The sequence below is a fragment of the Ambystoma mexicanum genome, chromosome 8 (assembly GCF_040938575.1).
Source record: "Ambystoma mexicanum isolate Mex_15411 chromosome 8, UKY_AmexF1_1, whole genome shotgun sequence".
Classification (NCBI taxonomy): domain Eukaryota; kingdom Metazoa; phylum Chordata; class Amphibia; order Caudata; family Ambystomatidae; genus Ambystoma; species Ambystoma mexicanum.
The window spans coordinates 382,350,449-382,365,472 of record NC_090929.1 but is presented as its reverse complement, the minus strand read 5'-3'; the positions used below and the strand labels follow the sequence as shown (position 1 = coordinate 382,365,472).

At 43.2% G+C, this 15,024-nt stretch overlaps 1 protein-coding gene across 1 annotated transcript in view; it reads right to left on the bottom strand.

Annotated features, from left to right (window-relative positions):
* TPRN (taperin) overlaps positions 1–14,516 on the bottom strand; it is a 293,974-nt gene extending 279,458 nt beyond the window's left edge. The window contains exon 1 of the mRNA XM_069609851.1: positions 11,735–14,516. Within this exon, the coding sequence (XP_069465952.1) occupies positions 11,735–14,218 (2,484 nt within the window). The 5' untranslated portion in view covers positions 14,219–14,516. The remainder of the gene's footprint in view (positions 1–11,734) is intronic.
* Between the last annotated feature and the right edge of the window lie 508 nt (positions 14,517–15,024).

Sequence of the window (15,024 nt, the reverse complement as noted above, 5' to 3'; positions counted from 1 at the left end):
CTCAAAATCTGCCACATGAAAACCGTTATTACCACTCAATGGCCCTGGTAAACCATACCCATGGTCTTTGCCTCTACCGGCTAATCTGAAAACATACGTACAGACAAGATGCAGAAATTCCTTGCTTGCCATGTAACCAAAAAATGACTCTAAAGCCCAGCGATATTTAAATAAATACCCACAAATGAAAGACTGTTTGCTTGGCTTCTCATAGACTGTTGTACTTGATACCAGAGGAGTATCTTTGCTGAAAATGTGGGGAGGAGGGCATAATATCAATGAAAGGGGCCCCAGCCAAATGAGTGGGACAAAACGGTGTGCCACAAAAGTTGGGTGGGACAAACACCCTTGACCCCCAGCCCCTGAAATTATGCCCATGGCCGATACCTTTCACTGCTGTTGTGCACTACTAAAAAAGGTAGAGTGAGACTTAAGCTTTGGGGAGTGTCTTGCGCTCGAGGTCAGTCCTTTCAATGCAAAAATTGTTTCAAACAAACGTAGTACATGTCCAAATCATGTGAGATGTTTATTTTCCAAAAGAAGCAACAGCCGACACGTGTTTCGACCCCTGGTCATTGTCAAGGCTGTATATATCATGACATAGCAACATTAGTGACAATATACATGACAGTGAAGTTATCATTAGTTCATAGAATTAAACATGAAACCATAAATCCATAAAAAAGGGGGAAATAAATCATCATGTACCAGGTCAGGATTTGATTGTGGGAGTCAGAACAGGATAGGATTTCAATACCAAATGATAGAGAGAAAATATAAAGTTGCAATGAGCAAATTGGCAAAAGTTGTTCTTCCATTATATTCAATACACATTAAATTATAATCTTAAGAAAGTTATTCTTGATAAATAAACACCAAGCTTATGCAGGGTTTGTGAGGTATTCCATCTATCAGTACCCGATATGACCAAAATATAACAAGAATTTAGAAATCTAAATAGTGTATCCTATATATACTGAAATAATTAGAATGAAACCTACTAACCCTGAAGTTAGATCCAATTTCTTTAGCAACTATTGTTTATAATTATCTCATAAGACCAATGGGACATCAAACGGGTTTTCCGAAAAAATTATTGTTGGTAATTCTGCAGTGAATGAACATTTATATATCAATCTATGATAAACTATTTAATAACAAGGATTGTGTTGATACAAGCAATGATTGTCTTACCTTGTTAAGGAGTAGCGAATTTACAGGCAAAATGAATTTCAAATGGGCCATTTCTGGCATACGTATCTTTATGTGGCCTGCAAAAATATATGAAGATTTCTTAATAATATGATATGGCCCTTAAATTTGAATCAATACCCATAGAAAAATTATATGATTTTTTTCTAATGTGCGTGTGCACAATACTCCATTCAGCAAGAGTGATACCGTGTCCATTATGGTAGTGTCTTGTTAGTGAAAGTTGAATAAGTGAAAAATAACATTGAAAATGTGGCCCCATATATACATGAACTGTACTTTGTTCCCCCAAGTAGTCCCCTTGAGATAAACAAACCCAATTTAAATGATTAGCATCGCAAAATTCAGTACCTTCAATTTGTGGGGATGAATCCCTGATCTGTGAAGCAGTCCCATTCGGTTCCTTCAGCAAAGCTTTTCAGCCGCGAATGCGGCTACCGCGCCACACTAAATGGCGCTCGTAACGTAATGACATCACGCGTGTACGTGACGTCATCAATGTAAACATAATGACGCGCATTGTCAGCGAACTATATCTGTTGCTGGCAACAAAGTATATATAAATCATTATTGGTGAAGGGTAAACATAATTCCCTTGTTGGTTTCCACTCCTAATGTTATAATAGATGAATTATATTGTAGGAGAAAAAAGGACTTGTTCACGTGTACTGGGTCAAACAATTACGTTGATGTTATGGAAAATTCCCCATGTGTGTCTTATATTGGGTTACTGAAGAATGGCACCGCACAACCACCTAAGAATTGTTTTATGACTAGCCTGTATATGGTTAAAGAAACACATGCATTTCATGGTCGCAATTCAAACCCACTTGGGTACATCTTAAGAAGCAAATTAGTTTACACTCCTGTTGCTTCAATTTGAGCATAACATTGCCTCCTCTTTTACCTAACTTAGCCTTCATTAGTCCAATGAAACGAATATCATTGCTATTGTTCATTTGATGACATTCTCGCCAATGAATGGCCAACGGTGATTTAGGGTCATTGTTTCTTAAACTAGACAAGTGTTCCCTGATCCGAACTCTCAATTGTCTAATTGTGCTCCCTACATATAGCTTGCCACAGACACAAATGATAGCATACACAACATTCGTTGTGCGACAATTGATAAATTGGTCAATTTTAACCACATTCCCATTCATGTCCTTGAAAGATTGACAATTGCTGTGGGCATACTGACAATGATTGCAATTACCACATTTGAAAAACCCAATGTTTTTCTTCAACCAATTTTCTTCTGAATTGTTAACTTTAGTTTCTAGAAAAGATGGACTAAGTTTGTGTTTTATTGTCTGAGCTCGTGTATAGGTGAACTTCGGTTTATCAGAAAGATAATGATTTGACTCCCTATCCAATTTCAATATATTCCAGTGTTTATCAACCAAGCAATAAAGAATAGATGAGTCTTTTGAGAACTGAGTAATGATTGCAATGAGTTGTGATGCATGCTTCGCACTAGAGCGTTCAGAGAGTAAATCTGACTGTTTATATTTTAGGCATTTGTTCTATGCTTTGTTAACGCATGTTGATTTATATCCTCTACTCAAGAACCTAGATCTCAAAACTTTCGTTTCTTCTTCATAATCAGAGTCCCTACTGCAATTCCTTCTGGCCCTGTAGAATTCACCAGAAGGAATATTTTCAATTGTAGAGTGTTGATGGCTGCTTTGTGCCTGGAGTACAGAGTTCACTTGTGTTGATTTACGAAAAGTCTTAGTTTGGATACTGCCCTGTTCAATGAAAATGTGCAGATCTAAAAAGTCAATTGCATCTGCGTCTGCAGTTCCGACAAAATTCAGCCCAAAATCATTCTTATTAACATGTTGTACAACATTTTCAAATGACCCAGAATCTCCTTTCCAAACAATAAGTATATCGTCAATGAAGCGTCGCCAAGCAATCAGATTGCTCTTGTATTCAGTGTTGCTGTATATATGAACATCCTCAAATTGTGCCATAAAAAGGTTTGCTAACGAGGGCGCAAACTTCGCCCCCATAGCAACACCTTTGGCTTGAACATAATACTGTCCATTGAATATAAACACATTGTTATCAAGTGTATATTTCAAAAAACTTTTCAGTAAATGGACATGGTCTAAATATGATGCAGAAAAATCACGAAAGATGTAGTCAATGGTGCGTATTGCAAGATCATGATCAATGCTAGTATAGAGGGCTGATACATCCAATGTTGCTAACAAATAATCGGCCTCCCATTGTAATGATTGCAAAAATTGTAAAACATGAGTGCTATCACGTACATAGGATTTCATCACGATCACATGGGGTTTGAGAACTTCATCCAAATACTGTGAAAGCCCCTCTGTAGCCCACCCTATACCACTCATTATCGGTCTTACAGATGGAAAATCGATGTAGTCTTTATGAATCTTCAGTAGAAAATATAGGGTGGGCATAACTGGTTCTGTATTGTTCAAAAATTGTTTTTCATCTTCTGTCAAGAAACCCTTTTCATACCAAAATTGTATGAGTTCCGAGAGCTCAGCAACTACTTTTTTAGTTGGGTTGGATTTAAGGGGGATGTAGCATCCAGGTGTATTAAGATGTAACATAGCCATACTGATGTAGTCCGAAGTATTCATTACCACAATATTGCCCCCCTTATCTGCTTCTTTGACAGTAATTGATTTGTCTCTTGCTAGATCATCTAGAGCTTTGTAGACCAACATTTTCACAAAGGGAGAAAAAAATCAGGTCCAATTTGAGTCAAGAAGAGTTCAAAGCTCTAGATGATCTAGCAAGAGACAAATCAATTACTGTCAAAGAAGCAGATAAGGGGGGCAATATTGTGGTAATGAATACTTCGGACTACATCAGTATGGCTATGTTACATCTTAATACACCTGGATGCTACATCCCCCTTAAATCCAACCCAACTAAAAAAGTAGTTGCTGAGCTCTCGGAACTCATACAATTTTGGTATGAAAAGGGTTTCTTGACAGAAGATGAAAAACAATTTTTGATCAATACAGAACCAGTTATGCCCACCCTATATTTTCTACCGAAGATTCATAAAGACTACATCGATTTTCCATCTGTAAGACCGATAATGAGTGGTATAGGGTGGGCTACAGAGGGGCTTTCACAGTATTTGGATGAAGTTCTCAAACCCCATGTGATCGTGATGAAATCCTATGTACGAGATAGCACTCATGTTTTACAATTTTTGCAATCATTACAATGGGAGGCCGATTATTTGTTAGCAACATTGGATGTATCAGCCCTCTATACTAGCATTGATCATGATCTGGCAATACGCACCATTGACTACATCTTTCGTGATTTTACTGCATCATATTTAGACCATGTCCATTTACTGAAAAGTTTTTTGAAATATACACTTGATAACAATGTGTTTATATTCAATGGACAGTATTATGTTCAAGCCAAAGGTGTTGCTATGGGGGCGAAGTTTGCGCCCTCTTTAGCAAACCTTTTTATGGCACAATTTGAGGATGTTCATATATACAGCAACAATGAATACAAGAGCAATCTGATTGCTTGGCGACACTTCATTGACGATATACTTATTGTTTAGAAAGGAGATTCTGGGTCATTTGAAAATTTTGTACAACATGTTAATAAGAATGATTTTGGGCTAAATTTTGTCGGCACTGCAGACGCAGACGCAATTGACTTTTTAGATCTGCACATTTTCATTGAACAGGGCAGTATCCAAACTAAGACTTTTCGTAAATCAACAGAAGTAAACTCTGTACCCCAGGCACAAAGCAGCCATCGACGCTCTACAATTGAAAATATTCCTTCTGGTGAATTCTACAGGGCCAGAAGGAATTGCATTAGGGACTCTGATTATTGATTATGAAGAAGAAACGAAAGTTTTGAGATCTAGCTTCTTGAGTAGAGGATATAAATCAACATGCATTAACAAAGCAGAGAACAAATACCTAAAATATAAACAGTCAGATTTACTCTGAGCGCTCTAGTGCGAAGCATGCATCGCAACACATTGCAATCATTACTCAGTTCTCAAAAGACTCATCTATTCTTTATTGCTTAGTTGATAAACACTGGAATATATTGAAATTGGATAATGATTTGACTCCCTATCTTTCTGATAAACCGAAGTTCACCTATACACGAGCTCAGACAATAAAACACAAACATAGTCCGTCTTTTCTAGAAACTAAAGTTAACGATTCAGAAGAACATTGGGTTTTTCAAATGTGGTAATTGCAATCAATGTCAGTATGCCCACAGCAATTGTCAATCTTTCACGGACATGAATGGGAATGTGGTTAAAATTAACCAATTTATCAATTGTCGCACAACGAATGTGGTGTATGCTATCATTTGTGTCTGTGGCAAGCTATATGTAGGGAGCACAATTAGACAATTGAGAGTTCGGATCAGGAAACACTTGTCTAGTTTAAGAAACAATGACCCTAAATCACCATTGGCCATTCATTGGCGAGAATGTCATCAAATGAACAATAGCAATGATATTCGTTTCATTGGACTAATAGGCTAAGTTAGGCAAAAGAGGAGGCAATGTTATGCTCAAATTGAGGCAACAGGAGTGTAAACTAATTTGCTTCTTAAGATGTACCCAAGTGGGTTTGAATTGCGACCATGAAATGCATGTGTTTCTTTAACCATATACAGGCTAGTCATAAAACCATTCTTAGGTGGTTGTGCGGTGCCATTCTTCAGTAACCCGATATAAGACACACATGGGGAATTCTCCATAACATCAACGAAATTGTTTGACCCCAGTACACGTGAACAAGTCCTTTTTTCTCCTACAATATAATTCATCTATTATTACATTAGGAGTGGAAACCAACAAGGGAATTATGTTTACCCTTCACCAATAATGATATATATATACTTTGTTGCCAGCAACAGATATAGTGCGCTGACAATGCGCGTCATTATGTTTACATTGATGACATCACGCGTCACTTACACGCGTGACGTCATTACGTTACGAGCACCATTTAGTGTGGTGCGGTAGCCGCATTCGCGGCTGAAAAGCTTTGCTGAAGGAACCGAAAGGGACTGCTTCACAAATCAGGATCAGGGATTCATCCCGACAAATTGAAGGTACTGAATTTTGCAAGGCTAATCATTTAAATTGGGTTTGTTTATCTCAAGGGGACTACTTGGGGGAACAAAGTACAGTTCATGTATATATGGGGCCACATTTTCAATGTTATTTTTCACCTATTCAACTTTCACTAACAAGAAACTACCATAATGGACACGGTATCACTCTTGCTGAATGGAGTATTGTGCACACGCACATTAGAAGAAAAAAATCATAATTTTTCTATGGGTATTGATTCAAATTTAAGGGCCACATAATATTAAGAAATCTTCATATATTTTTGCAGGCCACATAAAGATACGTATGCCAGAAATGGCCCATTGAAATTCATTTTGCCTGTAAATTCGCTATTCCTTAACAAGCTAAGACAATCATTGCTTGTATCAACACACAGTCCTTGACATTAAATGGTTTATCATAGATTGATATATAAATGTTCATTCACTGCAGAATTACCAACAATAATTTTTTGGGAAAACCTGTTTGATGTCCCATTGGTCTCATGTGATAATTATAAACAATAGTTGCTAAAGACATTGGATCTAACTTCAGGGTGAGTAGGTTTCATTCTAATTATTTCAGTATTTATAGGATACACTATTTAGATTTCTAAATTCTTGTTATATTTTGGTCATATTGGGTACTGATAGATGGAACACCTCACAAACCCTGCATACGCTTGGTGTTTATTTATCAAGAATAACTTTCTTAAGATTATAATTTAATGTGTATTGAATATAGTGGAAAAACAACAACTTTTGCCAATTTGCTCATTGCAACTTTATATTTTCTCTCTATCATTTGGTATTGAAATCCTATCCTGTTCTGACTCCGACAATCAAATCCTGACCTGGTACATGATGATTTATTTCCCCCTTTTTTATGGATTTATGGTTTCATGTTTAATTCTATGAACTAATGATAATTTCACTGTCATGTATATTGTCACTAATGTTGCTATGTCATGATATATACAGCCTTGACAACGACCAGGGGTCGAAACACGTGTCGGCTGTTGCTTCTTTTGGAAAATAAACATCTCACATGATTTGGACATGTACTACATTTGTTTGAAACAATTTTTGCATTCAAAGGACTGACCTCGAGCGCAAGACACTCCCCCGAAGCTTAATTCTCAATCTTCAATATTATTTACAAACTCTGTGGGAAGTTTGAGGGGGTAGTTTTTTGTTTTGCTGCCAGGTTAATTAGAACTAATTGTAAAGGCAGGTTCTGGAACCAATCGAGAGTGGTCACTAGCGCGCCAACAAGGACTGATCCCACATTTTCAATAATTTTCTTGTTACTAAAAAAGGTACATACAGCCTCATTCTAACTTTGCCGGTAGAGCCACCAGGATACTGGTCTGGCGGCATTACCGCTGGATTACGTGTGCCAGAGTGACGGTGTAAATCCCCATAGCGATTTGCCGTCATTACCATGAGGACATGTTTTGCCGGTAGAGCACCTGGCTTGCCTCCAGTTTACGGTAACGCAGGTGCCCAACCGGAAAACCCAGAGTTGGCCTGTCCGGTAAAGTGCCGGTATTCGTGAATGCCAGCACTTTTTTAACAGGCCGGCGGATATAGAATGAGGACCACAGGCCTCCTGTTCCTCATGATCAATTCCTCATAAAACATAAAAAAAAAGAACCTTTTTTCACTATTTTGTGCAATCATCCTGGGCTTGACTTAAGTCTAGAGCCAGGATCAAAGCAGGAATAGCGCGCTGGCACACTAATGGGCATTTTATAAATCTTTTACACCACTTGGCAGCGGGTCAGGCTGAAATGTAAATGTCTCAGGAATTATTTAAAGCTGCACACAGTGAGCAATTGCCACTGGGATTGGAATGAAGGGCGCCCAAAATAGCACGAGACGTGCGCCGTTTCCAGCATCAGGAGTTAAACCGCTTCCTGTCTAGAACAATACACACATGCCACATCAAGCTAAGGAGCTCGTAGTCCGATGTCCCGACAAGCGCTCCAGCGCAGGCAACCCCAGAAAGAACACTGCCCGACAATAAGCCCAGGCACACTAGTAGATACATAAAAATAAAATAAAACATTTAGACGGGTTTGTGTACCATTCAAAAAAGCCCGCATGAAATGATGGAACTCTAGACCTCGATTTCCTGCACCCGCCCAGGCGATGGCCAATTGGTCACTTGGGGCCTCATTGCATGGATGGCGGTATCAGGTGTGCTAACACCGCCAAATCGAATCACCTTAATCGCAGACGCTACTTGCGGTACATCACATAACAACAGTGTTTATTATTTTCCCCATTATAATGTCATATTGGAATGGGGGTGCCAGGCATGGGTTTGGGAGGGCTAAAGCCCCCCAATTGTGGTGCAGCAGGCATCACGACGCCCAGCCCAAGCTCAAGGCTAAAAACGGTCACATTTCTCACCTCAGAGAGCTGTGTATTTAAGTAAGCAAATGGACCAGCTCTCCAAGGTGAGAAAACAGTGATTGAGGTTAAAGTAGAGGCAGAGGACAAAAGCCTGCCCTGACACCCCCCACCACTCCCCCCATGTTGTAGGGAAAGGCTTAACTGGTGGCTCAGCTTTTACATGGCCCATGCTTTCAATAATTACCATTAACAACAAAAAAGTGTATTTGTGTGCATGCAGGGATTGTATGCATGTGTGTGTGCCTGCATGGGACCGAGTGTCTAAGTGGGTGTATGTTTGTATGCTAGGAGGTGTCTGCAAGTGCACACATATGAATGAATGCAGTGCAAGTGGTGCACATGGGTGTGACTGTGCGTGTTAATAAGAGTTCAGTCTAAATGTTCTAGGTGCTCGGGTGAATGACAGATCAGCTGTGTGGGTGCGTGAATGTGTCTATATCTCGGTGTGCATCTGTGTGTATGCAAGCTGGGCCCCGGGGAGGGGCATTGGAGCATGGCAATTTTTTGACAAGAGCATGGCATGTATTTCTGCCGTTCTGGGTAAAGTAAAGCCAAATTAGGGTTGCAGTGGGGGTACTACAGTGGGGCTGGGTCTTACTGGCATGAAATGTTGTACCGCATTAAGGGCAAAGCCAACATGATAATTACATCGGGAGAGCAGGTTTCCTTATTTATTTATTTTTAACTGGTGTTAAGGTCAAAGGCAACATAAATATTCTTACATGGGGGATATAACATGATGAGTGCAACATAAGTGTACTTGTATGGGGGATTTGTGTAATAATATGTTATTTATATAGCGCTTTCGCCATAGGCCGTACACAGAACATATTTAATTAATATGTATCACCCAATAGAAGATCGCACTCATTAGGATATGATAACTACCCAAGAGGTTTCTAAGCATGAACCCAGGGAATCGAAACCGTGTTGCTCCGTGTCGTTTTGCTTCCAAGGCAAGCACGTTACCCCCAAGCTATCCTCCCAAGACGAGCGTGGAAGGCCGAGTGCGCCTTTCCTGGATTTGAACTTACAAATCACACTCAGATTACAACAGCAAGCGCTCAGCCCTCTGAGCAACTTTACCAGCTAGCCAGCAAGAGCATGTTTTCTTACTATGGCATTGCAGACGATTACCAGTGTTAAGGCCAAATGCAAGTATTCTTACACTGGGGTGGGGGCATTTGTGCAGCGTGCAAGGCAATGTTTTTTTTTTACTGTGGAATGACATTTTTTACTGCTGTTAGGGAGCAAATACAACATGAGGAGAGTTCTTATATGGGGAGTGGGAGATTTGTGTAAACAGCAAGGATCTATTTTCTTACTGTGGCATGTTTTTTTATTACTGGCATTAAGGCAAAGCCAACAGGAGTATGTCCTTACATGGGGATACTGGCATGTATTGGCAGATCCAGCATAAACATATGTTGTTATAGTATTGTTACTGCCATTATGGACAAAGCAAACATGAGTATTTTCCTATGTGGGAATAGCAGCATAATAGCGGTGCACCAGAATGGACATGAGTGAGAACAATCAATATGAATTATATATATGTTTTTAACACTTACAGAGTACTGGCATATTGTAGGCAACGGCCTTATGAAAATGTGTTTAGAAATGCTCCTGTGCATTGTTGGTGGCTTGGCATATCTATTGGGCTTTTTCGGTCTTACCCTACCAAACCGATTGTAAACTGTGTGGCCTTTTACCTAATTTACTACAGAAAGCGTACTGTAAAAAGCACAATTTTAACCCATTATTTAAAAACTTCTCAAGGGGACAGTCCCCCCCGACCCCTTAATTGGTTGCCCTCCCTCACTACTCTCCGTCCCTCCTGTGCATTTGGCTGGCAGCAGAACAGGTGCCCTTCCTTCTGTGGGCTCTTCTTGGTGTGTGCCCTACTACGTTAGCTCCAGGCCCCACTGTTACACAATCCTGGCTACGCCTCTGGTGAGTTGGTGTGAAAGGTGGATCTAATGGGCCCAAGGAAAGCATACCATCTACTCAGCCTCCAGGGCTTGGGGAGGGACGGTAGGACCGGGGGGGGGGGAAATAGTGCAATATGTTTAATGTCCCATCTAACAGTTTTCTAAACTGCCATCCAGCACCCCCCCCATCAAAATGTTGAGGCTGGCTCTGCCCCTGCATATTGGTGGCCTTGTCTCAGCTCAGGAGGATAGCTCAGGGGCAACGCGCTCGCCTTGGACGCAAGACGACACGGAGCAACACGGAGCAACACAGGTTCGATCCTGGGTCAGTGCTTAGAAACCTCTGGGTATTAAGTTCGTTATAAATAACCTATTATATATCATTGGGTATAGGTGGAATTACAGCATGCTGCAATTCCACCAGCATTTTAAAGATGGAGTTACCTGTATTTCGAATCAGGCCCTTTTTTGTGGCCATATGCGTTTCGAAACCTATACTGTTGAAAAGGCATGGGGGTAAAAACAGGGGCTATTTGGAAATGATGCCCATTTTTACCATTACAAGTACACTAGTGGCGGGGTGCCCAGTTTCACCAGCCCTGAATCTTTCAAAAATCAGCCGCTATGCTCACCCAGATGCACAACTGCAACCACTGCGAACCATGCAGTGACCGCTGTTGCGCCAGAACCACTTCCAGGGCCACTAGTGTGTGCACAATAAGGGCTAATTAAGGGAGTTGTCTACCAGTGAAGATTGGCACCTGGTGCAATCCCACCACCACAACCTCTTGATGTACTTTTAAGTTCCTATTAGAATAGTCCCCAGGCAGTGTCGAAGTCAAATGCCCACTGCAACCTCATAATCTAACTATACCAAAGCAAGCAGCTCAAACACCAATCCAATTCACTTTGCAGTGCGTGCCATACACGTGATAGAAATACATCAACAACGCTCATTTAAAAGAAAACCAATATACACAAATTATTTACCCAAGTTGCAGATTGTAAATAACAGAAATCACACGAGGAACAAAGTATGGGAGCAACCCCTCAAACGTTACCTTTTTTCTGGTTGAGACGTTCTTGGTCAGACATGATTTCTTCAGAGACTGGTAACCACCAATCACCTCGATTTCATCCACAGTAGGGTATCGCTTCTTTAACAGCATGCCCAACTCAGAGTAAGGGGCCTCAGAGCCCTCACTGGATCTGTTTTTTAAGCCAGTGTCATTTTCCTCATCTTCCTCTCGTTCCCTGCCTATCCTAGTAAACGTCTCATACTGTGAAACCACTGGTTTTCGTTTGGGCACTATGGTAAATGTATTGCCTCCTTTGAATTGAATTTCAGAGGGCCCGGTGTGCGGTCGGTAGGCAGGTATTAAAGTGTCGTCAGATCCTGAATCTGATTTGGCCGCTATTGGTTCAGAGTGAACAATGTCATCGATGTAAGTAATCGGAAGCTCAGCTCTGCTGAACTCCTCATCATGGATGCTGGTGACAGGGACTGCAAAACACCCCTCTGGTTCACCACCCGGAACACTATTGAAATACTCCAGCTCTGCAGCCCCACCAATAAACGAATTGCTCTCTGTGGACGAAGACAATAGGCCGCTGTTCCAGTCAAAATCTGACAAAACAGGAAGTGTCGGCTGGCTATCCTCCATCAAACTGTTCTCTTTGGGGTTTCCTACGTCTGCAGCATCAAAAGTAGCCTTATGGGTCAAAGTTACTTGAGAATTGCGCTCATCCTCAGCTAGCAAGCCACTATTCTCCTGCTGCAAATATGTAAACTCTGTTTGGCGGCCTGCAAAGGTGGAAGCACTGTTGGGCAGGTTTGGCTTTGCAGAAGGCTTGCTCTCTTTTGGACCATCCTGTACAAGCACAAATGAGTCCGGTCTCCTTTTTGGAATGAAGACAAAGGAGTTTTTAGACTGCATCCTGATGTTTGCTAGTGCTTTTGCTTGGATGTCTTCATCTGGGATGCTGGCAAGGTCTGGTTTAGGGGCTGGTTTAATTTCAAATGTCTGGTTGGGACTAGTGGAGGACGAAACCATACGCTGCTGATTTGGAGTGGCACTGGATGCAAACTCTTTGCAATTGTTCAATGTCGCCATTTCAGGCACTGTGGCACTTGGTTTGGAAGAAAATTTGGATCTTATCAGGGTGATCTCAGATTTTGGCCTCCACGTCTTTGCTCCCTTCAGCAACTCATGGTTGGAAGTGGGGGGTGGTGGTGCCTGCCCACGCCCTCCAGAAGTCCTTACCACACCAGGATGTTCCTTTTTAGTCTTAGAAAGAAGGTCCTGAATATTTACGGTTTCCTTGGCCATTGTCTCCAGCTCAGAGCGGGAGGCATGACCATTGGTAATAACAGTGGTTTCCTTGGAGGGAGCATCGTCGCCATTGGGAATGTTTACCTTTGAGTTGAAGGGTGCTCTGGGATTGACTTTAATGGTGTTGTTGCCGGTTTTTTGTGAAAAGTCCTTCAATTTGGAGTGCGGTTGGGGTTGGTTGACAAGCATAGTGTAGTTCTCAAATCTCTCCTTGAAGGATGGGACACTAGAAGATGCCAGAATCTCCTGGGCCAGCTCAAATCTATCTGGGGACCAGGACTCGAATGGAGAGCTGGGGGAGTAACATGTAACAGAGCCAGGAGAAGAGAGGGGACTGGTTGGGGTCACACTGGGCGACAGACCCGGACTGGGATCAGGGGTGGGAGTGGACATGGATCGGCCCGGGTACTTGGTGAAGTGCTGAGTGTCATCTTCATAGATTTGGGCATCATTGCCATAGCGCTGAGCATCACTGTTGAAGCAAAACGCCCCTTCAGCAGATCCATTTGATGACAATCTGGGGGAAGGCTTGGTCAGGGCCTCCAGGAGTTTGGGGTAGTGGTCTCCATCCAGCAGGCTGTCAGTGCTGCGGGAGCGCTGAGGCTTGGGTTTACCCTGGTTGAAGCGTGCACGGAGTCGGCTGACACGGCCGGGGGCTTCGTCCACAGGGTCGGGGCAAAGCAGGTCCTCGTGGCTGCGGCTGAGCGGCTCATAGATGACCACCTCGGAGGCGCGGATTTCGGTCACCTTGCTGCCCCGGCGAGACAGCAGTTCCTCCAGCGGGTTTGGGTGGGAGCTGGCTCGGCTGGCCCCCGAGTAGTCATCATCAGACTCTATGATGAGGATGTTCTCGGCGCGGATGGTGCGGATGCCGGGCACATGGCTGTACAGGTCGAGCAGCTGCTGGATCGGGGTGGTGGGGCTGGGGGGATGCCAGGGATGCTGCTGCCTTCGCCGCCGCCGTTCTTGCTCCAGCCGGATGAATGGATTCTGGCGAAGTGGGCCCAGGCTCTCCTGTAGCACCCCGGTTTCGGACTCCTCTGCGGGATCCCGCGAGGGCTTCGGGGTAGGAGAACGGCTACCGGTGTATCCGCGGCCGGGAGATGGCTCCCGGGCTCCGCCTGCCAATTTAGCCCGCTTACGTTCCAGGATGGTGCGCTTCCAGGCAGGTATAGGGCGCCCGCCCGCAGGCTCCGGGCTCGCCGCCGACATGATGCCGCTGGACGGACAAAACCAGCGGCGACCCGGGTCTCCCTGTGTGCCCGCTGTCACTGCTGCCGCCGGGCAGCCAGGGGAGAGCGCACCTGTGCCCAACACGCCCCTTGCGCGTGACGTAGCATCGAGCCCGTCCAAATACTGAAACCGTCAGCTGCGACACCGAGCCCGCCCACCCATACTGTCAAAGGAGCGTGCCCCCGCCCACTAGGAATCCGACATTGCCACCTGCCAGACTGACTGACTCACCCGTAATATCAGACTTTCCCACCGAAACATGATTCCACTAAACACAGCTCACCCACATCTAAACTGGCCTTCCCACGGCGACAGTGACTTGCGACATTTCAGGAAGGAGACCGTCCAACGGCGTCTTCCTCCGCCCAATACACCTGCTTCATGCAAATACTTTAGCCACGCCCATCACGCAAATCGAGACGGACTCCGCCCATCTCGCAATCTTACACTGCACACCATTCAGATCCCACCTAGCGGGCGGCTCTGTAACTTCATTAGATTTACCCCGCCCACCGTTAAACCCACTCCAGCCTCCAAGAGATTCTTCCCTTCAGCGGTCTAAAGAACTAGAGAGCTAACACTCCGGACCAAATGACAGAAGCAAAAGAGTTAGCAGAGGCCGCCATGCTGGTGGAATTGGAGCTGTGTAAGCCACCTCATTGTCTATGGTCCAGCACGTGTGTTTAATATAGGTTTCGCCTTTGACATTGTGTGTGTGTGTGTGTTTGTGTGTGTGTGTGTGTGTTTGTGTGTGTGTGCGTGTGCGTGTGACAGTTTAAAAAAGG